We start from the raw sequence: 27,604 nt of genomic DNA on the forward strand, positions 1-27,604 counted from the left end.
GCCACACCTCTCCACTGTAGGAATGTTGACAGAAATAGAAGGGGGAGAGCATACTTTTGGAGTAGGCTTCTGAACTCCTCAATGATTCATGGGAACCAGGGACTAGGAAAAGATACAAAGGAGCTTGGAATGTCTGTGCTCCTTGGTGCTAGGAGAGGGATTTAGATCCAGTGGAAGCCGATGAAGTAGAAGTAGCTAATTTTTTGGCTCATTTGCTTTCAAAAGGTTATCATATAGGTCTATTAGCTGTTATAGGTCAGCTTTGTAGCTGGACATTCTTTGTGGAATGGGTTATCAATTGGAAAGACACCTTTGATTTGTAGAGTGATAACATTAATCAGTATAAATAAAGTAACTACCTAAGTCACGGTATGGGAGTATGTGGGATGTTAGTTTGATATTAAAACTGTTTCAGTCTTGGTCAACAAACAGATATTTTTTGCTCAAAGAAGTTGTCATGGAAATTTGCAACTTTACTTTGTTTAATTTAATTTAGGAGATTATCTGTTTAGGCTTTGGAAATTACCAGCAGATTCTATCAAACAGATGGAGTGTTATTTAAGATATGGAGAAGGACAATGACGATGTCAGACTCCATTTTTTATCCAGAATTTGAGAGTTATCCGACGTTTAGTGTGGTTGGGTGCATGATGGAGTATAAATCCAGAATGCAAGAATTCAGAAATGATGGTGTTAATCACCTATTCGTTTCTTCTAAAAAAAAAAACACATACTGTGGTGTCAGTGGCAACCACTGCTAAATGGGTGAAGGAATTATGGCGTAAACTGGTGTTGATGTTTCTAGATTTAAGGCACATTCAGTATGGGCAGCGATGGTTTCAGGTTTTTTTTATACCAGGAGCACGACTGGAGGAGGCATTGAGTGCATCAGATTGGTCAAATGATGAGCTGTTCAGGAAGATCTAATTTAAGCTTGTGGAGCATGTGTCAAGTTTAGCTTTCAGAGGCTTTCAACATGCATAATGCTAGACTCCTGCCTTGCCATAAAATGATGATTCGCATGGTTTTTAGTGATTAGAGAATCATGATTTTATTAAAGACAAGGAGGCTAGCATTAGCCCATCCTCCCAAACCAAAAAAATAAAAATAAAGGGGTGAGGGGTCGGCCCAGAATAAGCCTGTTGAGTTTATGAGTAACAAAGAGAAAATTAAAGAGATTAGAGATTTGAATAGAGAAAATTGTAATGTTTATGTGGATTTTGTGGATTTTGATACAGTAACATATATAGTAAGTTTTTTAATTGCAAATTCTTAGAAAATGTATTTGGCTGAATTGGAGAAAGACACAGATTGGTTAATACGAGAGCAGCACCAAAAGAGGCAGAAGATAGAATTTTGGGGAGTTTTATGGAATGAATATTCAGAATATTCTTTATAAGTCACACTTTGTTCTAGTATGGAATTGAAGTTTGCTGCTAGGAAGTGTTGAATAAAAGTGACTTTATAATGCATGCCTGCTTGTCTTTAGTAATATCATGATTCTCTAATCACTAAAGCTATGAGAATCTGCATTCTCTACATACACATGCTCTCTGGAGCTGTACTGGATCAGGATTTGTTTCCTCACATTAGCCTCTAACTGGAAGATGCTAATGCTAGTCAATGAATACAGAATGGAACCGTAAGGTCCTCAATGTGAGGCCAGACTGGAGCCAGTGACTTCAGTTTCGTCTGTTTGTCCTTCACCCTTATCAAGGGTAAAGGTACAGAGATGGAGCCTTTAAAAACATAAGAGAAACAAAATACCACATCATCCTAAGGGGAAGCAACAACTTGATACGGAATCTGAGGGAGCTGGCATATCCTTCTGAAAGGATATCACAGAGAGTAAGCAACTTGCTCTTTTAATGCATATTTCTTGAATGAACCACTGCCAAAGAAACTCTGAGGAGGGAGATTGAGGATACCACATGATTAAACCAGAAAGCTTTGAAGCACTGCACTGCAATGGCGCTCTGTTCTGTGCGTCCAGTCAATAATGCAGAGCGAAAGAATGAAATGATGCCCAAGCTGCTGCCTGATGTAAAAGAGCTGAAAGAGGACACATCTGCCAAGAGTAGAGGTTGCATCCTTCCCTCCCATGGAGTGGGCCCAGAACCCATTGTGGGGGAATTTACCAGCCACACTGATTAGCAAAGCTTGTTACACATTCAAACCCATCTGAAGACGTTCTAATTTTTATAATGAATAAAGTTCTAAAAAATCAGTAATCATCTACATGGAATTCTGCTGACCCATATATACAATGGCTGAGTGTGATGCATCGCTCCATAAGAAGCAGTGCATAGAGTGTGGTGCATCGCTTTACAAGAAGCAGAATATTTGGCTGTTGTTGGATGTCATAAACAAATATTTCTCCAATACACCTACCATCCGAAAGACTGTGCCTACCACACCCTAGTTGAGCTCGTATTTGTGATTTAGAGAGTAAAGTCTGGTTTGACAGTCAGATCAACATTCTGCTACCCACCCAATGAGTGGACGGCAGCTTAATGTATTCCTCTGTGCACCATGACCACAGAAGCACTGCTTGTAAAAAGGAACTTTAAAAAAATCTTGCTTCGCTATTTCACATAGAAAATAGCAAAGTGTTCTCCTTGAGAACTCGCACTTGCTATACAGGTAGCCTCAGAAAAAAGCCTTCAAAGGAAGGTGAATTGCCGTAAATTCTAGAAAGTTTAAGGGCATTACTCTCTCTTCTAGTGATCAAAGGGTACTGATCCCCATCACCTAAATGAGACCCCGAACCATGCAATGATGTGCTGCTCATCGGGCTCACTTGAGCCCTCACAGCGACTTCCATTTGGAAATATTTGCAGGACTGGTTTACTACTGAACAGTGGCAGCTCCTCCGCTAAAGCGCAGGAGCATCACCCCACTGCTTGTTGAGCAGTGGAAAATAAAATAGTTATAAGTTATTATTTTATTTTCCTTGGGACCCCGGGCGTGGCAGGCGGGGCTGGCTCGCCGCAGAGGGAGCAGGAGTGGTTTGCACTCGTCCCTTCATGCGCATGACGCGGAGCAGGAGTGGTTTGCACTCGTCCCTTCATGCGCATGATGCTTTGACCGGCCCTCTATGGCCGGCCAAACAGTCATGCTTAGTTGGCATGTTCTCCATTGGGCTGTGTTGCACAGCCACATGGAGAACTTTCCCAGCCTCCCCGGGTACTGCATGAGCAGCCAAAAAGGCCGCTAAGACCAATCACGTGACTGGCTGGCAGTGTCGGAAGCCTGGGTGCTTCCGGTGCAGGCTGCAGGCACAGGCCAGGAAGGAGACGGAGGAGAGGCATGCAGTGGATGCAGCGTCAACGCAGGTAAGTTTATTATTATTTTTTTCATCCTGACCCCCCCAAAGCCCCCCCACCTCACCACCCCCGTTAGAAGGCAGCCGCCACTGTCACTGAAGAATGTGAATCAGAGTTTGTGGAAGATATCGTCCTTGAGGTGAATGCAAAAAAGATTCCAATGTATTCACAGAAACCACTGAAGACCTCTCTCACTCACAGTCAAGTCAACCGCACCGAGAAACTGCAACAAGTAATCAGCCCCCAGATGCAGAGAACCAACATGGCTGAAATTAATTCTGTACAAACTCAGTAACTGTATTTAGAATATGCATATGCTAGTATCTGCTTAGAGGGCTTGAAAGGCTTGTTGGTCCGTCCAGAATTTCCCTAATAGACTGTTTTCTCTGGGATGACTGACGATTTTTACAGAATTAGTGAAAAGTCGACCTTTGCAAAGGGATTATTGCAGCCTCAAGATGCTGCAGCACAGGATTCATGGAGCACCCTTATCAGCTAGTCACTCAAGGATTGGTAGAAGTGCATCCTTTTATTGCATATGTGCCACCACCACCACAGCCTAGAACGTTGTGAAGCATCAGAGAGCTGAGAAAAGGATGTCAAACTGGGAGTGATCACCTCCCACAACAAATCTCAGAAAGTGTTTGCACTCCTCTTCAAAGGTGATATGAAAATGATCATTGTGGATCCTTAGGGAACCACCCTGTTTTGTGATTGGAATGCTTGCAGAATATAAGGAAGGGTAGCCATTTCAAACTCCTCCCTTTTCAGGAGAAACCTCAAATTTGGGATTGGTCATTATTATCTCACTTTCTTTGGGCCTATGAAATACTTGGAAGAACAGCCTCATACTCCTTAGTCCAGATGGACCTTTTGAAGTGCACATTTCGTCAAAAGAGAGGAGATTTGCTTCATCAAGATGGCTGTGAGAGCGTAGGGTGGGGTCTCTTCAAGAAGGGAAGGAAATAACTGCATTTTCTAATCTGGAGGACCTATTTTTCTATAGTTATTTCCTCCCACTGCCATGGAAAGAATGCTATCTGATTCTTAACTGGAAGACTGAATTCCTGGGTGGACAAGTTTTTAGAGTGATTTGTAGTGTTGGATTTTGAAGAGGAAGCAGAGTGCGCCTATTTTATCTGCCACTCCTTCCGCCTCTTGTAGGACAAAAAGTGCTGCCGAGTATGGGTTAAGGATGTTGACGATTGCTGGTAGCTAAGTCTTTGAAATTTCTGATATTGCTGGTGGAATATTTTAGCAAGGAAAGCAAAATCAGGGGCTTTGGATTTCGCCCTGGCCAGTTTGGAAAGCTCTAATGACCAATCAGGTTTGGACATCGCCTGAAAATCCAGTGAGACCAATCCATGTATGTATTCCTTTTAAAGATAACCCCATTTCCCACAAAGCAGAAGACAGCAACCACTGGTGTCAAGGCCAGACTTCGTAGGCGGCTTGGTAACATCAAGCCTGTACTTGACCAAGAAGCAGCAGGAGTCTCTCATGTGATCTGGTAAACTGGGCATGGCAAGTACAGGCATCTCCCAACGTGCATGGGACTACCTGTCTAGGAGGCAACTGCCAATCGTCCTGAAAGACAAAAGCCCATCCAGGTTCTTTCAATCTCTATCTGGTGGGATGGTAGCAAATAAGTTTGCCTTAAAATTGGTGGACCAAACTTGGACCATCAAACTCTCCAGTGTAGGATGTGCTAAGAGAAAGAGTGGATCGGAAAGAGTAGCTATGAGTTATCTAGGTCACATCTGAGACTGCAAGTGCAGATTGAGGTTTATCTAATTCCTCCTGATTTGTACTAATAAAGGCCTAACTAAAAGGTTGGACAGCTCAGATGATAACTAGCCAGGCAATATTACATCTGAATAAAATGGTCGCTAGTTGCTCAGAATGCACAGAAAATCTCCGAGCTGTCTACACCTTTATAAATAACCTCAGAAAAATAAGACTGGCCTGCTGTCATATGGTTCTTATAAAAAGAACACTAATTGTATACAGTCCAAGGAAAAGGGCAGAATCATTATGTTGAAGTGGAAGTAAGTTATCCATCATCCTCATCCATGAGTAGTACAGGTTGAAAGATGAAGGCTCTAGAATCTAGTCTCTGAACCTAGAGAATGCTTTAACTTTTGTATCCTTGGGGATTTGATGTCCCTTTAATCTATTAGGTATTTAGAGGACCTTTCAAGAGTCACTGACAGGATCAAATACATTACTGGTGTTAGGTTCGACTTAGATGCTGCCTGGGCTAACATTGAAGTTGACGTCAAAGTTGAAGAAAGCGGCTCTATGAACCAAAGGCCCACAAACCACTTCAGTATTCCTCAAACTTGAGGAAGGACCCGAGTGAATTTAAGCTGAAACTACGGATACTGCTTGAGAGTTGGCCGGCACAGGAGATGCATTAATATGAATTCAAAATGAAGCCGGTGTATCCAAAGAGTTCTACAAACAAATGTCCAACATGGCCTTCTGGAATGTTGCAATCCGGTGCTATGAAAATCCAGGTGGTGGGAAACTTCCTTGGGGTACAGGCTGAAGCACACGACTTGCTCAGATTAGGAGTTAAATGCTCCTTAGGTCTGCTGTGTTTCTTTTCCCTAACAAATGATGAAGGCTAGCACGTGTATAAGCAGTGTTTCTTGTGCTGTCAATTAGTGGAAGAGCAACTGTAAGGGTGATATTAACCAGATTGCATATCCACCCAGGTTACATTTGCCAAAGGGTTGGAATCGAAAGTCTATGGGGGACATAATGTCCATTGTGAATCTGACTAGAGAAAAGAAGTCTGAGAAAAAAAAAACTCTCAGAAGCTTTGTTACTGCACCTGCCAAGGGGGTAAAAAAAATAAGAGGAACTGATGTCATAGGTATACCAGCACCTTACATGGAATTTCAGAGTTTGGAATTGCATGGATTCTCGGTATCACTTCCAGAACCTTCTTGCTCCATGTGTGGCATTGACAGTGCTGTCTGAAGCCAGTGACATATTATTGCTAGAAACAAATCTGGACCCAGTGTGTTGCCTGGGAGAAAGTTCATATCAGGAATCAGTGTCAGTGAATAACCATTAACATTTAGGTTTTCTTAAAATTCACAGAGTAAATGAGTTTTCCCATAACAGGTGCACTGATTGTGAGGGTCATGGCATGAAGCTTACACTTTGAGCAGCATCACACCTTTTTACATTAATTACTCTATCTCTTGATTAACATTTGTTAAGCAGGCCGAACTGACCTTGTTGTTGCAAAATTAAGCCCCTCCATCGAAGCACATGTATACCACCATATTACTGTACATTCATGCATTTGCATTACGGAAAGAAAAAAAAACAATTTCGGGAATTCTCTTGCGGTTTAATTCCTGTGCAGACCTTTAATCCACTTGTCCATTTGTAATACCATACTGTTTCCATTGGTCATGCAACTGTGGACCTTAACAGCTGAGACACACCCCTGCACAAGTTACATCTTTTCTATAATATACATTTCAGAGTACAATTCTACAAAGGTTGTTCCCACAAAATAAAGAGACTAAAGGTTTAGCGCCCTCTAAGATAGCTTTGTTTTTGTGAAATATTTTCGCAGCTTATCAAGTAGTAAGCCTGTTGACATTGCGGAAATCGGAAACATTTCATCATGCGGGAAATACTTGGTGACTTTCATCAACTTTAATTACGTTTACCATCAGAATATAAGGAGCATAAGGTCGAGGTACCATGTGTAGTTGAACTATTAGTTCGAGTAAACAAGGATCTTTAACGGAAGACCATCTTTACAAAATGCATAATTCTTAAATTCACAACATATTAACTACTGTAAGAAAATCCACGCATTACACCCTTTTATATACCCTACAAAATAATAAAAATATATTATTTTAAAGTTTTATATTTCAAGAGTAAATATGAATTCCTTTTCCCCATCCATAATCCGAGGCAACAGCTTCACATTTATGCACTGAACATTTCCGAATACAGAGACAGTTAATTTCTCAGAGGCCTTCATCGTTGTATGTTGGCAAAGATGGTTTTAAGATACTTTGGGCGTCCGTCTCCACAAGGGGGCGCCAAGTCACATCACCAGTTAATAGGAGATCTTCTCCATTTATTGAATCTAGGTACTGCATCTGAGAAGCAAAATAAAAATATTCATTCTTCCGTTTCATAATAACTGTAATAAAATAGAGTACTTTTTTTATCTTTAGAAGTAATTTTAATAGGATTTATACAATTCTCAAAATCATAAAAACTAAACAAAACACCAATCTGGCATATCGTGGTTTTAATTTGTATTAAACAAAGGATCCCCTGGGCCAAATAAATCCTGAAAACCGAGACTACAAGTTGAATGCTGCTTTAAACCCCATGTGGCCCTTGGAACGTAACTATTTAGAGTCATGATTTACAGGTTTATGGTGAACTTTAGTTCAAAGCCCCTAACTCAGAGCTGTGCTTATGGCATTCGTCATGTTAAACAGATCCACGATTTAAGAAATAGAGTACATTTATAGACCAGGTCCCCAGAATTACTGTACGTGCCTATGTACGTTTCAGCTCAATAAATAATGCATTAACCATATGAACATTACGGGTCATATTAATTGACCCAGGTCATCAAACAAGAATTGCACTGCAGGGAATTTACACAGGATTTTACTGCATGTCAAACAAACCCCGCAGCGTTGATACACAGTGTAAAAATGCCAGCAGTTAACCTGGGATATGCTGCAGGGGCACACGCTGAATAAGGTATAATACAAATGCTATATGCAATCACATTAACAACACACCTAACTTGTGCGATTGGCAAACAAACAAAAAGCAACATTTTAACAATACGAAATTAAGGAAAAAATATTTCTCTAACTGCATGCACTCACCCCCCAAATTAATTGCAATAACTTTAATTGCAGATAGTCTACCCTCTAACACAGCAGGCACACACAACACCGCTGGCACACACATTCTCACAAGGGCACCCTCCAGCATACAAGGTTCGAGGACACACGGGAGGAGCTTAGTTCACCCTTCAGCTCGGCAGGGCCCGAGATCACACTCGTGCTGATGGCTCTCTGGGGGGGAGGGGGGAGGGGGCACTGCAGTGCCTCGCTTGGTAGAGGGTACGAAAGCTGGAGCCATGTCCTCCGGTGCCTGTTGTGTGAGCTCCTCTACTGACTTCATGACATCAGAGGGTGCTGGGTGCATAAACTGTTACTCTGGGACCTGGCATCTGGAATTCTAGCGGAAGTCCGAGCTGTCCTTGTGGGACCCAGCGCCTAGCATGTTGGGGGTGCATGAGTTGCTTCTTACAAACTTGCACCTCTGTTCACACGTGACTTGCAGGCAGGTGCAGATCTCTGTGTTCAAGTGCATTTGCACATATGACTGCCTTTTACATTAATAAGTATTTAGCAAGTAGTCCACCTTGTCAAAACCCCGGGCCCAAGTTATTGCTGCTCAAGGAAAATAAATATGATCAGCCCAATGGCGTAATATAGTAATTCTCAGTTTTGTAAGGCAATCACTGTGCAAATTCACAGGAATATGTAGCACGACCACTGTTATATGTCCATATGGGCTTATATTGAAGTATTCTGACAAGAGCAATATATACAGTGCTTAATTTGAGCTAGTGGTTGCAAGTGGAGCCCAACGACATTCATTTTTGGGACTGACATTTTTCCTCAACAGAATAATTCAGAGCAAGAGAGAAAAAGACGAAAGATGGAGGAAGAGAAAGACGGAAAAACAGTGAAAGAGGCAGAACACAGGGATGAAAAAGACCTAGAAAGAGTGAGATAAAGGGGCAGGGAGTGTCTGGTGAAGGATTTAAGAGGCATGAGGTGGAATCAACACATTGAAGCCATGGTATTCAGCACCCTAACTTTTGATTGAGCTGGCTGCAGGCTTCCGAGCAAAGCTATGGGCACCCACACTTATTCGGTTACAAATTAAGTACTGAATGCATATGCATCTGCAATGGAGGAATTATTGGTAACTGCCTATTGAAGACTCTTGCTGAAGTGACTGGCTCTTGTCCATTCCTAAAACTTCTTCAAATCTTATTGCACATCTGGAATTGGGTTGAGGGTTCATGATCGAGCTTATTTCCCAGGCACCTCTTTTATCATGGAGGAAGTTATGGAGCTCCCTGAAGGCAGATTTTTCAAGGAAGGTATTGTCAGATTGTTTAAAATTAGGTAACATGATTGCTATCCTACGGTTGACTTCTGTGCGAAAACACCTTTATCAACCTGAGGTACCGACATCTGTTTGAGTCACCGCAAAAGTGCAAGTGCTGACCTCAAAATGAAAGTCGAAGGGAACAATGAAACTTATAAAGAGGGAACTAGACTAGAAAAGTCTCTTGATATGCCTACAGTTACAATATATATGCAGATTTCTACATCCTTCGATATGGAGCCTTACTTGAATTGGATAGTAAATCCAGAGCATAGATTTTATCTCACCAGGTTGAGATTAAACACAGTTTACTTCCTTGTGGCTTTCCCACTAGTGGGTTCCTGGTTTGCCTCCCTCCCATGTTGTCCTTGTGAATCTGTTACTGTCCAGTCTGTGCATTTTATGTTCTTTTGTACGCTATATGACTCTTTTAGATTCCACTCTTTTTGCCCCATCCTACTGCATAAGCATTTTAATTTGTATAAAGAGGGTATGATTTATTTGAAAAGTTTACAATCACTTGATGTTTGCACTGCAGTTTAGTTACATCATTGCTGCTATCAAATTGAGAAGAACTTATGCACTTTGATGACACATTGTTTTACAATGCTTTTAAAGTGTTATTTATATATTTAAAGATGTAAATGTTTTTATTATGTGCTTTTATGGTCAAACTATGATCAAACAAAGATGATTTTGATGGACTGATTGGCAGGCCACAGGTGATCTGAGGACAAACGGTTGAGCCACGTTATGACGAGTTTACTGTGATGCGCAGTTGTATGACATGTTCACACCATATGTATTACCGGGTCCCAGCCAGGTTGGGAGAACTCAAGCAGTCGGAGTGTTTGGAGCGGTGACTATCTCTTTTTAAAAAAACGTAATAACATTATTTTAGGTCGTGCATTATCTGTGTGGAATGCGAAAGACATCTTGGGGATTTTCAGAAAGTTGACCTGGGAATGCATTCTGCCCGTTGCTTGCCATTGACTTTGTGGTTTGTAACTCACAGTTTCTTGCTTTCCATGTGCTGGCATAGGCTCTCCAGGTTCACTTTGTCCCACCCATGCCAAAACATTATCTACCAGTATCCTACTGAGAGCTTCCTTTCTGCAAACAGGCCGGTAGATCTGGTTCTTATCTCATCACATTTACTGTGCATTCAGAGAAAGGTCAAATGTCAAGCTGTGTCTTTCAGAGAGCTCGGTGTTTACTTTGACTTCAATCCCCGCATGGAGCCCACTGGTGCCCCTCCTCTGCTCCATTTACGAGGCTGTAACGTAACCCTTGAATGGCACATCATGTAACTTGCAGATGACAGATTTCTTTTTTTAGACACAGAAAGATAAGTGACTTGCCAAAAATCACAGGATATTGCAGCGGGGAAGCTGACCCTGATTGTTAAAATAGACCATACCTGCTTGGGTTTAAACCTACAAATTACACATACATGTGCTTCTGTAACAAGAACTACTCCCCATCATTACTCATTTAAGACCCCCCCACACGCACCTCCGTCTCCTGTCCGTAGCCTTTGCACTAGCACTTCCTGGAGAGTAATTTCTATTCATGCAGCAAATGCAGTGCCACCAGGTCACCGAGGAACCCGGGACATATTGAACACAAGCTATTGCTTCATTTTATATTTTAAACAGGAGGCAAGGAGCCCTTTTTCCTTCCTGGCAGTGGAGGCATCGTACTCTGTCAACCCCACTGCTCACTTAACACACATTGTGTACTTGGCTCCATTGTTTACTACAAAGTATGCTGCCAGCGCTTTAGTGACCTCTCCACTACCTGTCACCATTCTTCACTGATCAGCCACCCCTAACACCCCCCACTTCGTCCCCTGTCCAACATCGTCCCCTGTCCAAAACCGCACTTACTAGACCGAAGCTTTCATTTGTACAGCAGGTGCAGTGCACAGTGCCCTAACTACACAAACCCAGTCCACCCAGGCACTGCTTTATTTCTACATAGCCCACTGCCTTCCATAGCATTTACCCCCGCATTTCCAGAGTTGTAGCTTCTGTTAGTGCAGCAGGTGCAGTGGCTCCGGGACAATAGTCTCTCTCGCATTTGCTTTTCATCACGATCCGCACAAGTTGTGATTTTATGCACCCTGCTACATGTAAACGTAGAAGCCATATTGTTGTTCTCTGCACTCCCTCTATTCACCTCTCTCTCGTCCTGTTCCACTGTAAGGCTCCCCTTCATGTCCTTTAACCTTTTTGCCCCCCTTGCTTCTACTTACATTGTCTCATCACAGGCTGCCTGTCTTCCTGGAATTTACTTTTAGCATTAGTAGAATTCTACTCTGCATCAATTACACTCCATCCTTCATGCCCTTCCAGTCTGTTCAAAAATACAAACTATACTTGTTTAAGCCGTGTCCTTTACTTAAACTCACCTAAGCAAGGTATGTAATTGCCTTACCCCCAAACACGCCTCCAAGTCTTACTTTCCACTCCCTGCCCTACACAACTACACTTACCGGGCTGCAACTTTATGATGTGCAGCAGGTGCAGTGCCACCGTATCTGTAGGAAGCTGGCTCTCTATATAGTGTACTAAAACGAAGTACACTGTGCAGAGAGTCAAGTGGATCCCTTTATGGTACACAGAGGTTGAAGTAGATAATACACACTTTTTGTGGTAGTGTGGGCGAGCAGTTAGGCTTATCAGAGGGTAGTGCTAAGCATTTGTTGTACTCACAGATGCAACACATGAGATGCACACTAAAGAATAAATCCGAAATCAATTTATAAAAATAGTATTGATTTTTATGTATATTTTGAGACCAAGAACTTCGATCTATAGTAAGTACTTTGGAAGTTACGATTTTTAAAAGTTCGGAAAATATATCACTTTTTTGCGCAGTTACGCACCATTGAAGTCAATGGAAAAAAGTAAGGAAATGCATATACAATCAGGCAATTTTTTCACAATATTCATTTTCCCTTTTTTAGGTTGATGGCGGGACCAGGTCCAAAGTTCCAACAGCAGAATATTGGGAGCGGCACGGATTCTGCCGGGAATATGGAGGCTGAAGGTGCTGGTAACTGGTACGCTACGATGAAGGGGGATACCTGGAAAGATACTGCACAGGAGGTTATAGGTAAGTTTGGTGGGTCCCACTGGAGGGAGGAGGTCGCAAGGGTTGCAGGACCACAGGAGCATGGCTGGCTCGTCGGTATCGGGGCCGGAGGGCCCAGTTACAGAGTAGATAGATCAGCCGGGCATCGTGCGTTGAGAAGTCCTCACGGTCAGGAGCAGGCAACTTATAGAGGCGATTACAGGACAGCTGGGCCACTCAGGATGTGGGTCTCAGGGGTTTCGATGTCTCTCGATGGGTGTTTCTTTATGGTGCCATTGGAGTCTGGCACGGACTCTGTCGCTCTGTTTGTTGTTGATGTTGGGGGGGGGGGGGGGGGGGGTCAAGTACCCCGGGTATTGGTACAGTGGGGCTCTGGTAGGTCCTGTTGTCTCCAAACTAGGTGAGGATACAGATCTGACTCACCGGAACTGGTGTACCTCTTTTGGTGCGGATGTTGCATCGAAGTCGTCAGGGCGCAGCATGTTGACAAACCTGGATAGGCGCCTGTGATGGGCAGGGGGCTGATGCCTTCGCTCCAAGGGAGGTTCTTGGTGCTTTTTCGAAGGCTGGAGGAGCTCCGGTTTTCTTGGTGCCTTCATAGGTTCAGGATGACACAACACACCACGAATGTCGAAATGCTAGAGGCAGCAGGCAGGGTTTGGCGCCAACATTCTTCTGCAGCAGGGCTTCGGTTCTCAGGCATCGACTCTTCTTTGACCTGGTCTTTTTCTAGTCTGTCGAATTTAGGTTTTACGTTCTAGGGATGCCACCTAAATACTGAATTTAGGGCCGTTATATGGGGAGACAAGTAGCAGCTATGGACTACCTACCTTTAGTGTGCCCACACCCTCTAGTGACAACTTCCTTTGGGAAGCGGCCCTACCATAATACCCTAACCATGACAGGATGTTTCCCACAATCTCAAGATGATGGAATTTCGGGAGAGAGGTTCACATCGCCTGCCACACCCTAGGGGAGGTGCCAGCTGAATGTGGACACTCCTACTCCTTTAAAGCTTCCCACTCTGGAAGGCCATTCCGCACTGGAGGAGGTGTAAAGCACTTCCACTCACATCAGGTTTTGTTTCTGGGCTCCAAGAGCACAGGCTCTCACCCCATGAGGTCAGAAACATGTCTGGTGGTGGGAAACTGGCTATGACTAGTCAGACACCACACCAGTGCTTGGTAGGTTTTCAGGGGACTCTCTAAAGGGTCTCCTGTGTGCATTTATTAATAAATCCCACACTGGCATCAGTGAGGATTTATTAAGACAATATGTTTCGTACCAAACATCTTAGGGTACAGTGAAACCTTCATGGGGCTAGGAAACTTGCAATGACAAGTATTCAGCCCAAGCCCTCTTTATGTCTTTCCTATGCACTTACAAAATCCAAGACTAGCTCAGATATTGTAGGATCATATCTGCTCATGCAGATATGTCCACACATGGGATATAGTGCACTCTGCCTTAGGGCTGTAAGGCCTGCAGTAGTGGTGACTTACCCATATCTCATGCAGTGTGGGAGGGCATGGCAAGCAGGGCTGTATACCATGTCGACTCTTCAGTTTTCTCTGCACCAAGACATGCAGCCTGGAATGGCAGTTTGCATGGTCTTGGTGAGAGGTCTCTGGGGAGGCAAAATTAGTGATACAGCCCCAGTGGACCCTCTTCAGTATCCATGCCCTGTGTATCAGGGGTACCATGTACTAGGTACTTACGGGGTGGCTGAGGTTGTGCTAATCGTAGTACAATTTTGGGAAAGAGATCTGGCACTAGGAACCTGGTTAGCAGGGACCCAGTGCACTTACAGTTAGAAATCACATCTGGCGTCAAGCAAAAAGTGGGGGCTAGCAATGTCAAAAGAGGCACTTTACTACAGTACCCCAAAATATAACCAATCCAGACGAATGCTTTATTTCACTTCTCTCTATGAAAAGCAGCTGCCCATTTCATGACTTGCACTGCACCCAATGTCAAGCTGGCCATGACGCTGCACTTTTTAAAAATGTACTATGTAGCGGCTGCTGGTATTCTCACCAGAAAACAATGAGGACATTTACTTCTGAAACAAAAACAACAAGCCCTTGATCTTCTCTGGGGCTTCTCCGGTTCCTGCCCTTTGCATCTGCACTTCCACAAGACTACTTTCTATTCATGCAGCAGGTTCAGTGGCACCAGGACATGGTGGCTTCAGGGACCAATTGACCACAAGTTAATACTTCATTTTAGATTCTAAAAGCACCCAAGGAGCCCGTTTTCTTTTTGCACTGGGGCCATCACACACTGTCTACCGAATTGCTCACTTCCACACATTTTGTACTTGGCTCAGTTGTTTACTACAACGTGTCCTCCTTCACGTTTGTGCTATAATAACACCACAAGCAGCTGTCACCCTTTTTAGCTGCACCCCTTCCCCAACACACTTCTCAGTCCTCCCCGTCTGTAGCCTGCACAGCTAAACGTCTTGGCTCTTAGATTCCTTTTGTGCAGCAAGTACAGTGGCACAGTGCCCCAGACAAACCTATTAACCACACACTTCTGCTTCATTTCACCCATCTACATAGTCTATCCAGTCCCTAGAGTTAGCTCCCTATTTCCAAGGGTGTAGACTCCATTGGTGCATCAGCTGCAGTGGTGCCACAACACCTTTCTCTCTCACATGTGCTTTTCATCTCAAACCATGCTAGTTGTGATTTTCTTTTCACCAGTGTTACTTGAAAACAACCACAAAACACAACAATTGTCCTTCTGGAATACCACCCACTCTCCACCTTCCTGTTCCACTTCAAACCTTCACAACCTTCAATCACGTTCTTTATGCCCATTAGCTGCCACCATTTAATTAATTACATTTTAACAACATTCACATGCTGCTTATGCTCCTTGTTGGATTCTGTTCAACACCAATTACACTCCATCCTTTGTGCCATTCCAGTCCATTCAAGAATACAAGCTTTGCTCTTTCGCACACAGTGTCCTCTTCATTCAAAACCAACTACTGAGATATGTTGTTTTTTCCCGCCCCTACCCCACACTTACTTGGCTGTATGTTCATCATCATGTGCAGCAGGTGCAGTACCATTGTATAAATAAATGCAATCATTTACAAACAAACATTAGCAAAGTCAACAGCTTAGTGCTCACAATATAGGGCTGAGACCTGTTGGCTTTGCCAGTGCTTGTTTTCTAACGCACATCTTTTGCATCACTTCAATATCACCTACAAATCCTCTAGACGTAGAAATTCTGACCATTGCACTACTACAAGCTACCAGAAGAATGTTATGTTAATGTTAATTGATTTTTATATAGCTCTAATCACCGGCGGGTCTCTAAGCGCTTATGAGAGAGTTGCCAGAGGTCGTAAACGGGTGCATGGCCGCACAGTAAGGCCAGTTAAACAGTGTCCAGGGCCTCCCTGAACAGGAACGTCTTAAGCTGTTTCCTGAATGGGAGCAGTGCCAGGTTCCTTGCGCAAGTGATCGGGCAGTTGGTTCCATAGTTGTGGAAGCAAGACGGAAAAAGCTCTGCCCCTTTGGAAGCGGTATTGCATCTTGGGGTGGCCAGGCGGCAGGCCTCAGAAGACCGCAATATGCGGCCCAGAATATAGTTCTTCAGGCGTTCCTTAATGTAGGCCAGGGCTTTGCCGTAGATTGCTTTATGGGCTATGCAGAGACCCTTAAATTTAGCTCTTTGCTTGATGGGAAGCCAGTGAAATTTGCACAGCAGAGGGGAGGCGTGGGACCGTCTTGGCAGCCTAATGATCAGCCTGGCTGCGTCGTTCAGTACCACCTGCAGGTTATTAATAAGCTTTTGAGGGAGGCCGATGTATAAGGCATTGCCGTAGTCTAGTCTGGAGAAAATTGTGGCCGATACGATCGTTTGTAAAGAGGCAGTTGAAAGGAGGGGGACAAGTTTCCGTAGCTGTTTCATAAGTCCTATGCAAGTTCCGACCACTGTGGTGACTTGGTTAGCCATGGAGAGCTCTGAAACAATTTTTATGCCAAGGCTTTTCACGGCATGTGCTGGTGTGGGGGTGACACCCAACTCCTGGGGCCAGAAACGGTTGCTCCAGGGGTTGTCTTTTGTGAGGATGACAAGGACTTCCGTTTTATCCGTGCTGATTTTTAATGAGTTGGCAGTCATCCAATTTGCTGTGAATCAGAGGATGTTTTGCGCCGTGTCCTGGGCATAGGTGGACTTGTCAATCCGGCGGATGAGCTGGGTGTCGTCCGCATAGTTGAAAACTCGGCAGTCCATATGGGCTAGGGCTATCACCAGAGGCTGTAAATAGATGTTGAAGAGGAGCAGGGACAATGCGGTACCTTGAGGGACGCCGCAGGTGAGGATGCCTCTGTCTGATAACCCACTCCCCTAACTGGATCCTCTGGGACCACTCTGACAAGAAGGATTCTAGCCACTGGTGTGCTGGACCATGAATACATAGGTCCGTTATTCGATTCAGCAGCCGAGTGTGGTTGATTGTATAGAACGCTGCTGAAAGATCTAATAGAATCAGGGCGCTCAGTTTTTCATTGTCCGCCATAATTCTGAGGTCATCAAGAACCAACAGCATCACCATTTCCGTGCTGTGGTGGGTCTAAACCCAGCTTGTCGCATCTGGAGTAGTTGGGGTTCATCCAGGAAGGATGAAAGTGTTTTGAGAACATGTTCTACCACTTTCGCCAAGAAGGGCTGCTGGGAGATAGGCCTATAGTTCTTGAGACAAGCGGCATCTGCTCCAGATTTCTTTAGGAGGGGGGTGACTCTGGCCTCCTTCCGGTTGGATGGTAGGTGGCCAGTCTCCAAGGAGATATTCAGTAAAGCGAGGAGCTGCTTTTCCAGGCAGGGGAGGGCCATACGGAAAATCCTCAGAAGGCAGGGGTCTGCGGGAGAGCCCAATTTAATGCGATTCATCAGTTGTGTCAGTGACGTAGAATCCAGTATAGGGAAAGTGGAAAGTTGCTTGCCGGGAAGAAGGGGGTCAATCTCAGAAATGATGTCCCTGACCTTTTGAAGGAAGTAGGTCTGGAATGTATTGCAGTCTAGGGGTGCGGCTGAGGATTTCACCTCAGACTTTTGGCTGAGTTCTTTCAGTATTCTGAAAGTCTCTTTCTGCTTGTTAGGCGCGTCTGTGATTCTCGCCTCGTAATATTCAGCTTTCCTGACAAAGATAGTTTTTTTATACGAGGTAAGTAAGGATTCATAAGTTGCCAGCCCTGCTGGGTCATAGGCTTTCCGCCAACGCCTCTCGGCGTGGCGAAGGCTTTGCTTCAATTGCCTCAGAGTCTCATTAAACCAGGGGCCCCCTTTCCCTTTGTCTCTCACTCTATCTATTCACTCCGGTGCCACTTTGTCTATGGCTCCGCGTAGAGTGTTAGGCAGGGCATCACTCTCCTGGTCGAGATTCCCTGCTCTGAATTTAGGGTAGGGGAGCCTAAGTAGGGTTTCTACTAGATTATCAGCTTCAATATTTTTCCAGTTTCGCACCATTCTCCACTCTGTTGACTGTCTGTTGGGACCCAGCAGCTAAGTAGCGCGTGGTCCAACCATGCACAGGGGCTGATGGCTATTAGACTGGCCCCTGGTTGCGAGGTCCAGATAAGATCCAGGATGTGCCCTTTTGAGTGTGTAGGGGCATCCACCAATTGGTGGAGTCCCATTCCTGTCTCAAACTGGCTGGCTGGCGAGCAACTCTTTTGGAGCTTTATCCCGTTTATCCCAGAAGGACGTAAGGAGCTATCAGGTTTTAGAATATATTGTAATGCGTAAATGATCTTGCTGAAAACCTGAGTGGCCTCAGGGTTGCAACTTTGCTCATCTTTACCACTAAACAACTACACAGAGAGGTAGACAGTTTTTTATTCTGATGGTATGAGAAGGTTAGGAGAAGAGCGGGGGAAGGTTAAAATAGGAGAAGAGAGGAGGAAGGCAGGCGAGGAAATAGAGGCAGAGAAGAAGATAGGGAAGGGGAGGGATATAAAGGGGACAGAGGGAAGGAGTGAAGGGAGAGTGAGGAGGGGGCGGTGAAGGGAGAGGAGAGCATGGAAATGGTTACATACCTGTAACCCTAGATCAGTATTGTGGTGAAATAATACTAGCTATGTGTGGCACCTGGAGCACTTTATCAAAATATCTACAAAGAGTGCCAACAATAGCATATGAAATGCTAGAGAGAACAAATCAAGGCTCAGTTTGTTCCAAACAAATTACACTAGTCGATCATTTCCCATTCAATACTACATTGCATGGTCCTAAAGACTAAACTGCTGCCTTATGGTGTACACAACAAAGATAAAAAGGAGGCCTGACAAGGTATAAAGTTAAAAAACTCAAAAAGGCACCCTCTGTCTTTTCAAAGTCAAGAGGTTATCAATCGTAGAAGGCCTTGTACGTGAAGTTGCCTCTCAGAGTCATCTTCTTTTACGAAAATACAGAGATTTTCCAAAAGGAAGCTTTCATCTGGTTTATCCCATTTGTCAGAGAGACAATTCGTGGAGTTGGGAGGGTTATTTATGACTTCAATCAAGACCACTATGATGGAGATCCCGGACTAAAAGTAAGTATCCACTTCTTCTGCATCGTATGATTTTCACTGATATTCATGAATTTTAGAACACAGTAGCAAGCAAAACTCCAACATTCTGTGGCTTTCAGTCATAAGGGATAAAGGGATGCAACTCTTCAAGGCCACACAGAGCTTTGTATGAAGCATTAAGTAAACGTTTTATTAAGTATTAAGTATTGTTTGATCAGTTATAGTCAACTCTCATATCTAAATCCAGACAATAGTGTCTTGTACATGTCTGAACAGATTTCCAAGTGACTGCCTTGGAAATCTCAGCTGCCACAATGTTTCTTAATCTCGTTTTAGTGGTTGCTTTTCCTCTGCTGGAATGGCATTTAGACCTTAATGGCCTAGTGATAACAATAGGAAATGTAAGAAACAATCAAACAAGAAACATCTGTTTTACGGTTGCTAAACCAGGACATATTAGACAAAAATAAAATGGAGTTTCTAACTGATTTGATGTTATCTAGATAAAAAACACAAAATGCTCCAAACACCTAGTGAGAGAAGAGACTGTTCAGCCAATGTAGATGGATGACTTAAAATTACTGCAAGGGTAACCGTTTGATTTATATGAAATTATAAGACCACCTTGGATAGAAAGGAAGGGTGACTTTTTATCACAAACTGATTGGAAGGGAAAACTGTAGAGGATTCGACAGTTAATACAGCTTGCACATCAATAACTCCCTGAGAAGAAGCGATGACCACTAGAAAGACTGTTTTCCATGACAAGTACTGCAATGAAGCCTTGTAGTAGAGTTGGAAAGCAGGGCCTAATAACTAGGAAAGCACAAAAGTAAGCTCTAAAACAGGTGAAGAGGCTCCTATTGGTAGAAAGACTTTCTTTAGTACTTGCAGAAGTTAAATACTGAAGACTTTCAAACGGAGACTTAATTCAGATTTTTTTGTATGTTGTTACTGTTTCAAGGTAAACCTTGATTGTGGAGAACTGTAGCTTTAGATTCAGCCAGGTGTAATAAGTATGGCAGAATCACTACTTCTTAACAAAATATGCGTCTAAAACTAGGGGTGCACGAAATTTGCGATATTTGCTTTGTGTCATAATGTGAAATGACAGCAAATTTAAGTGAAATTACGGGTTATGTCATGTTATAACGACTTGTAGAGCGTACTAATCAATTGAGAGGGTATTCAGGTGCTTGTACAGGAGTAAAGGCGAGAGGGAGGGGAGGATCTGATGTACTGAGGGAGTTTGTTCTGAGTTTTGGGTGTGATGTAGGAGAACATGTGCCTTCCTGCTGTGCTGTTGTGAAAGTGTGTGTGTGGGGGGGGGGGGGAGTTGACAGGGGTGTGTGCGAGTGAGAATGAGCGTATGTGTCTGGTTGGCTGGTGGAAGTGTATTCGGCTGTTCGGGTATGCTGGTCCGGTGGAGTGCAAAGCTTTGTATGTGTGCATGAGGAGTTTGAATTGGTCCATTTGTAGAAGGGGAGCCAGTGGATCTCTCTTAGGTGAGGTGAGATATGGGTGCGGTGTGGGAGGTTGAGGATGAGTGTTGCAGCAGCATTCTTGATGGTCTGGAGTCTGTATGTGAGCTGCTTGGAATTCCAGCGTAGACTGCATTGCTGTAGTTGAGTCTGCTGGTGAAAAGTGCCTGTGTGACTGTCTGTGTGACCGTTCGTGTGGTGTTCTGTAAGTACAGTTTGAAGATCTTTTGCAGCATGCCTAGAATGTGGAAGCAGGCAGCGCTCACTGTGATGACTTGTGCCGTCATGTTGCGCTTGTTGTCCTGAGTAATCCTCAGAGTTTTTGGCATGGTCGGTTGGTGTTAGTCCTAGTTCAGTTGGCCACCAGATGGTGTCCCATGGGGGCGTCTTTTTTCCAAAGAACACTGCCTCCTTCTTGTTTGCGTTAGGCTTCAGGGAGTTGGTTCTCATCCATTCTGCTACCATAGTCATGCAGTTGGTTTAGTTGGTTCTGGTGGTGTGAATGTTGTCTGTAGGGAAGAGGATGAGCTGCGTGTCTTCAGTGTAGGAGATGATGTTGATGCCTTGGGAACGGATAGTGTTGGTGAGTGGTGTCATGTAGATATTGAAATGGGTAGGACTGAGGTACGATCCCGAGTGGACTCCGTAGATCAAGTTCTTGGACTCCGATGGGAAGAGGGCAGAATTACTTTTTGGGTTCGTCCTGTGAGGAAGGAGCAGATCCATTTGAGTGCGGGTCCTTGGATGCTGACCTTGGTGATTATGTTGTGGGAGACTGTGATGAATGCTGCAGAGAGGTCGAGCAGGATAAGGGGCACTGTCTCCCCTTGGTCTAGGATGGTCTGGATGCTGTTAATGGCTGCAATCAGGGCAGTTTAGGTGCCGTGCCTTTTTCTGAATCCCAAATGAGTGTTGTCCAGCAGATGGGGTAGTTCAAGGTGAGTTGTGAGTTGCTCGTTGGTGGCCTTCTCTATCACTTTGTCTGGGTAGGTGAGCAAGGAGATCGTAAGGAATTTACTCAATTGGCTAAGGCCAGCCGACGATTTTGTAAGGAATGTGTTGGCCGAAGCATGCGTCCAGTCTTCAGGGAATGTGGCGGATATGATGGAGTGGGTTTATGATGTGGGTGAGGGTAGTGCTAATTGATGCTACACCTAGCCTGTATATGTGGTGGGGGCAGGGATCTATAGTGGCCCCTGAATGGATGGACCTAATAATCACGGCTGTGTCTTCTCTGGTGAGAGTTTCCCTTTTGGTTATGTGGTCATCTAGGATGGTGATGGGCAGGCTGGCAATGAGATCACTAGTGCTTCGTTGTGCAAAGTTGCTGTAGATGTTTGTGATCTTGTTGTGGTCTAAGTCTGATAGGTTGTTGTAGAGTTTTTGGACGGGGGTTGATGGAGGCCAGGGGTGTAGTGAAGTACTTGATGATCAAGAAGATCTCCTTGCAGCTGTTGTTGCTCCCTTGATGCGTTCAGCTAGCGCTGCTTCTTGGTGTCTCAGTCGCTCGTAGTAGTGCCAAAGTGTAGCCTATTAGGTGGTTCAATCGGTGGTTTTGTGGCTGGCTCTTCCATTTTTTTCTAGCTTATTGCAGTGCCATTTGAGGTCTGATAGATCCTATGTGAACCAGTTGGCTTGCTTGTTGGTTCTTCTTCGCTTGCTGAGCTTGAAGGGTGCCAAGGAGTCTGCACAGTTCCTGATCCTATTGTTGAAGTTGATGATGTCTTTGTTGAGGTTATCCATCGGGTTTGGTTGATCTTTGCTGAGGATGTTGATGCAGTCTGTCTCTCAGATTTTGTTCTAGGTCCTGCGTAGGCTGGCGCTGGTGGGTGTGCTGACTTGTGGTGTGTTGATTTGGAAGTGGATGATGAAATGGTCAGTCCATGTGAGTGGTGACATGGAGTTGTACTTAATGCTGTTGTTAGTGGTGAAGATGGGGTCCAGTATGTGTTCTGTGATGTGTGTTGGTTCTGTGACGAACTGGGTTAGTCCAATGTTGTGAGGCTTTCGAGGAGCGCTGTAGAGCAGGGGCCTTTAATCTTTTCTAGGTGGAAGTTGAGGTACCCAAGGATTATGCAGGTTCTGGAGTCGATGGTGAGGGGGCGATGAAGTCGGTGATGAGGTTGGTGAAGGAAGGTCGTGGTCTTGCTGTTTGATCGACGGGAGTTTTTGGAGATTTCAAGTGCAGGTGTTTCATGAATGGGGTGTGCTTTTTGCGGACGGTGAGAACTTTATGGGGTCTTTGTAGATGACTGCAAGTCCTCCTCCAGGCTTGGAAAGGTGGTCTTGTCATGCAATCTTGTAGCCTGTTGGGATTGCCAAGGTGATGTCAGGTGCCTATGTGGGATTTAGACAGGTTTCCAGGAGAAAGAGGTCTGATGCATCGGTGCTCAGCAGGTCCCAGATTTCAGTTGCGTCTTTGCTGAGAGAGCATGTGTTGAATAGCATGCATGTAAGTGAGTATTAGGGTGCGGGTTTGCAGAGGTATGTACTTGTGCGAAATGCTAATTTAGCAGTTTTTGTTATTCTTTAGCATAAAATGCGTCATCACACCAATTTCTGCAAGGACGCATTTTAATAAAAGCACTGCAAATAACAGCCACTTGCATTCTGAAGTTCCTGACTGCAAATTGCATGTTCGGGGTAAATCTTTACTGCCAATTGGGTGTACTTATGCAAATAGGCATAATTTAATAATTTCAGGAATTTCATATAATAAGCGTAATGTGAAAATCATGAAAGTACGCCTATTATGCCAGGGTGATTTAGTTTCATCCAAGTCAAATTAAAACCTTGTGGTTGACCCCATAGACCAGACCTATTCATTTTGGAATACAAGGCCCTGGTTTAAGGTGTTTTTGCTTTCTTTAGTATTTCTGTGCAAGGCTTAATGAAAATACTGTTTGATTTCAGGAGCCATAATGCCAAATTCAGTGATGCCAGGTTCTGATGAAATACTTGACTTTGTTGCCTGGTCAACAGATTCAGTTTGCACAGAACCCTCTTTGGTAGCGAAAGTGAAATTTGTAGAAAGTGTGTGGGCACCATTATCTGTACTGTTCAAGAGCAATTATTATTGATGTTGCTTTGGAGTTCCACAACTTCAAAATCACAGCTGGAGGCATATAATAAGGTCTCTGACTAGCACATCAAAAGAGCATTGACTAGTGGTCCCAAACTCCTGGCGGTAAAGGTTTAAAATTTTGGATAGGTCTATTCCTACAAACCCTGGTTCAGGAAAGCCCAAGAGTACTTCTAGGTCAAAGACTGACAGCTGGTTTTCTTTTGCTATTTTGGAAATGTTTTGGCAAAATTCACATTGTGGAGTGTACAGTGAGCTTGGAAGGCAAATCTCCTCATGTGCGCCACTCTGTGGCTCTGACTCCTTCAAGCGCGAGGTGACATCCCAAATCAAACTACCATATGCAATTCAGACGCTGCTCTCATACTGTGAAGCAGCAGGAGGGAAGTGCCTGGATTGCCTGGAGCAGGCTGGCTCCGAAAGGCACTGGAAGCCTGTGCCTGCTCTTTAACCCAGCTGCCTAAGACAGCTGTGTTGGAGAGTTTAAATAGTGCATGTCAAGCTGGCCGTAGCAAGCTAGCCGGCCAAACCGACATGTGCACTTCAAACTGAAAGGACCACTCCTCATTGCTGCCGATCAGCAGCAATGACGCACTGGCCCGCCCCGTACATTGGCAGAAAGCTGAAAAGATAAAATGGCAATAAAATCATTTTATTGGCATTTTATTTTTCCAGCTTCTGTTCAGAAGTGTTTGGGGGGGGGGCGATCCTTCGCTGGCATGGTTGAACCGCCACTGGTACTCAGTTCTTTCAGGAATATATCCATAACTTGCTGTTTCATTGTTGAGTTCAGTAACAGAGTTGTGTCCATCTCTTTCCAAAACACTGTGATTTGGGAATAATCTCAGCAGGAGTGTAGCAAAGGCACCTGCCCAGATTGATCGAGGACCTTGTTATTGCTGTAGATTATCCTAACATAGAGTCATTTTAGAGACCCTTGCCAGATTTTGGTAAAGGGCAATTTTTTTACATTATGCTACTTACTGACATAAGAATCAGACCAATTTTCCCCTGTATAATTAGTTTAGGCAATACACCTCCTAGAAACCCGGTTCCACCATTTGCAACCCAGGTAATAAAATTTCCCCATCTCCCCCTCTGCCAGTATCTCAGAAAACTCTGGTTCTTGAGGCAATGCCATTGTTACAGTTCACATCACTGATTCCAGCATCCATTTTAGAACTCTTAGAGAGTGCATTTTTCTTTTAGTTTGAGAATGAAGCATATTGTGGAGGTCTGCTTGAGTCTCAGATTCTAAGATATTTCAACCCCGTCCCACCTGAGATGGCAAAAGATGAGTCCATGTATAGACAATACTTCAAGAGAAGAAAATGCCCAAGCGCATGCTCAAGCAAATACATACCGCAGTTTTCAGCATGAACTACTCAGATGTGTTTTGAAATGTACAACAGAGGTAAGTTTCAATTATTCCCCAACAACTACTGCCAATTAAATAAAACATGTTATGGGCTACATCACACCTATTCAAGTTGTCCATGCTTAAAACTCATTCCTGGTTTGCTAGCAAGTACAACACAATGATAAGCATGAATTCAGAGAACAAATATTACACCGTTCTTGCTCTCAACAACTAGGATAGGTCAGGGAAAACAAGAATGCGCCTAACAAAATGGCAATTGAGAAAGCATGGTGAGTCTGATTTATAGAAACATCCAAATAGGTTTCTAAACAAAGAGAACAAATGTGCCAAAGTGAGTTGTAGGTGGACGGTGTGGAAGAATCTAAACAACAAAAAACACACTGCCAGTTTGTCACTTTCATACTCCATCTAATGATAGCTATTCAAGGGCAAAATTTCTTCGCAGGGTGTCTGTTCGACACATGGGATTTCTACCAATGTTCCAATTTTTTGAGCTAAGGTGATAAAATCCTTCTCATGATGTAGTCCTTTATAAACTAGAGATCTTCCTCTGTCCAAAAACTGAAGACATGGAAGGTGGACCACTACAGGTATGCAAGGGCGAAACTTTATGCATATTTCCGCAGAGGCATGCCCAAGCCAGTCACTACCAGTGGCGGCTTCTCCGCTAAGGCGCGCCTCACTACTCTGCAGCAGTAAAAGAAAGTACAAAATAAAATGATAATAATGTGATGTTATTAGCATATTATTTTGTCCTCCTAGTGTGACAGCTTTGTGGGGGGTGGGGGGGGGGGGGGGGGGGAGGGCTGTGCACCAGAGCAGGGAAGGAGTTGTAGATCCCTCCTAAGTGTGCAATGACTGTTTGGCCGGCCCTCTCAGGTCGACCAAAACAGTCATGCGCACTTTCCCTGTTCTCCATGCAGGCTGCATTACAGCCTGCGTGGAGAACATGCCTACCCCTCCAGCCCCTGGCTGAGTACCGTGTCATGGCGCTCAGACCAAGCACAATGCTGCATTGCAGCGTTGCGATTGGTCAGGGAAGCCTGGCTGTGCTTCCTGCTCCTGGAGTCGGACGCAGGAGAGCAGGAGCAGAGACGCAGGACCAGGGGGGCAAGGTAAGTGTTTATTTTTTTTTAAATTCTTTTTTTACATTATAACCCGCGCCCCAACACCTCCTCCCCCCCGCATCCGCCCCACCACCCGCGAGCAGTGCTGGTCACTACCCTTTATTTGGAATCTTTCCTCTTGCCCATCAGTTCCAAATCTGACGATAAGCTGCCCTAGAGTGCAGCCTGCATGATTTCCTTCTTTGGCAATATTTGACTAGCTAAGTCATTCTATACTCTTTTTGTCCGTCTACTCCAGTCATCTGCTAACATAGCCCTCTTAGGGCACCCAAAACCCATAATGGATTTTTCCTTTCTTCCATTTGTCTTTTCCTTTCAGGTGTTTGATGTCTTTTCGGGTGGCACAGGAGTGAGTGTTTCGGTTTTTGTTTCCGAAGGTTATTATTTGCTGTTCCCCTTTGTTTTTTTTGTTGTCAAAATGGGTTTATTGAAACATTTATCATAAAGTGCTTAATAATCACAATGCGTTTCAAAAGATTCAACGGGTACAAATACCATGCTATAGGTAGCTAGAAACACAGTTTCTAATCAACTTGGTAAGCTCGTTCCCCGCCATAGCATCTCAGGAATCGGCGCAATATATCAAGAGGGAACAACCAAAGGCCCGGTAACTCCTAGAGTCGCCGGGCCCAGTTCTACATATAGAGCGAATACAGGTATACGCCCTTGAGAGATGAATAATGCGCTTCCAGTGCAAACGTGCTGGATGCCTGCTGCAAGCAGCCTCCGGCTTGTAGTTAAGTGTAGAACATAGATCGAGAACAAAAGGAAAATAAGAGTAGAATAATCGGGAAAAAAGGGAAATAAGAACAGTCAAACTACGGTGATACCCAGAGAAGTTAGTGCTGTGGCAGTATGGGCTGTGAAGGGGGGGAAAGGAGGGGGAAGGCCAAGCCCCGACGAGGGCCCCCCATCATCCAAACAGGCCATTGTCGCCTTCAGGACCACATCATTAGTGCTGCTGTCTTGAGGAGGGGCAGGATCCAACTAAATCAAAAAGAGGTGAAGCGCCCTCAATTTAGGACTACACGCAAAAAGGGAAAGGCACTCTGAAAGGTATCTAACCAGGAGGGACCAGATATAGTTAAATCCCTTCCTGGAATCTTCTGCTATGTCAGTGAGTCGTTCCATTGCTATTGCCTTCCACAGTCGAGCATGTCATTGGGAGAGAGAGGGGGCCTCAGGTTTTTTCCAAGCTCCTGCTAATGCCATCTTCGTGGCCCCCCAGGCATACCCACAAAATAGATCTATCAGCGTGTGTTTGGTATTTGAGCAGTGGGTCGCGGAGACCTAGTAGAACTTGTTCCATGGAGTCACCAATTGGATAGCCTAATATGATTTTAATTTGAGATAGAATTTCTTTCCAAAAGATTTT

General features: G+C 44.3%; 1 protein-coding gene across 1 annotated transcript in view; it reads right to left on the reverse strand.

Moving 5' to 3' along the window:
- Positions 1 to 6,672: 6,672 nt before the first annotated feature.
- The window catches only part of UQCC1 (ubiquinol-cytochrome c reductase complex assembly factor 1), a 426,281-nt gene continuing 405,349 nt past the window's right edge, over positions 6,673 to 27,604 (reverse strand). The window contains exon 10 of the mRNA XM_085619075.1: positions 6,673 to 7,465. Coding sequence (XP_085475201.1) covers positions 7,331 to 7,465 — 135 coding nt within the window. The 3' untranslated portion in view covers positions 6,673 to 7,330. The remainder of the gene's footprint in view (positions 7,466 to 27,604) is intronic.

Source organism: Triturus cristatus, chromosome 7 (genome assembly GCF_964204655.1).
Source record: "Triturus cristatus chromosome 7, aTriCri1.1, whole genome shotgun sequence".
Taxonomy (NCBI): domain Eukaryota; kingdom Metazoa; phylum Chordata; class Amphibia; order Caudata; family Salamandridae; genus Triturus; species Triturus cristatus.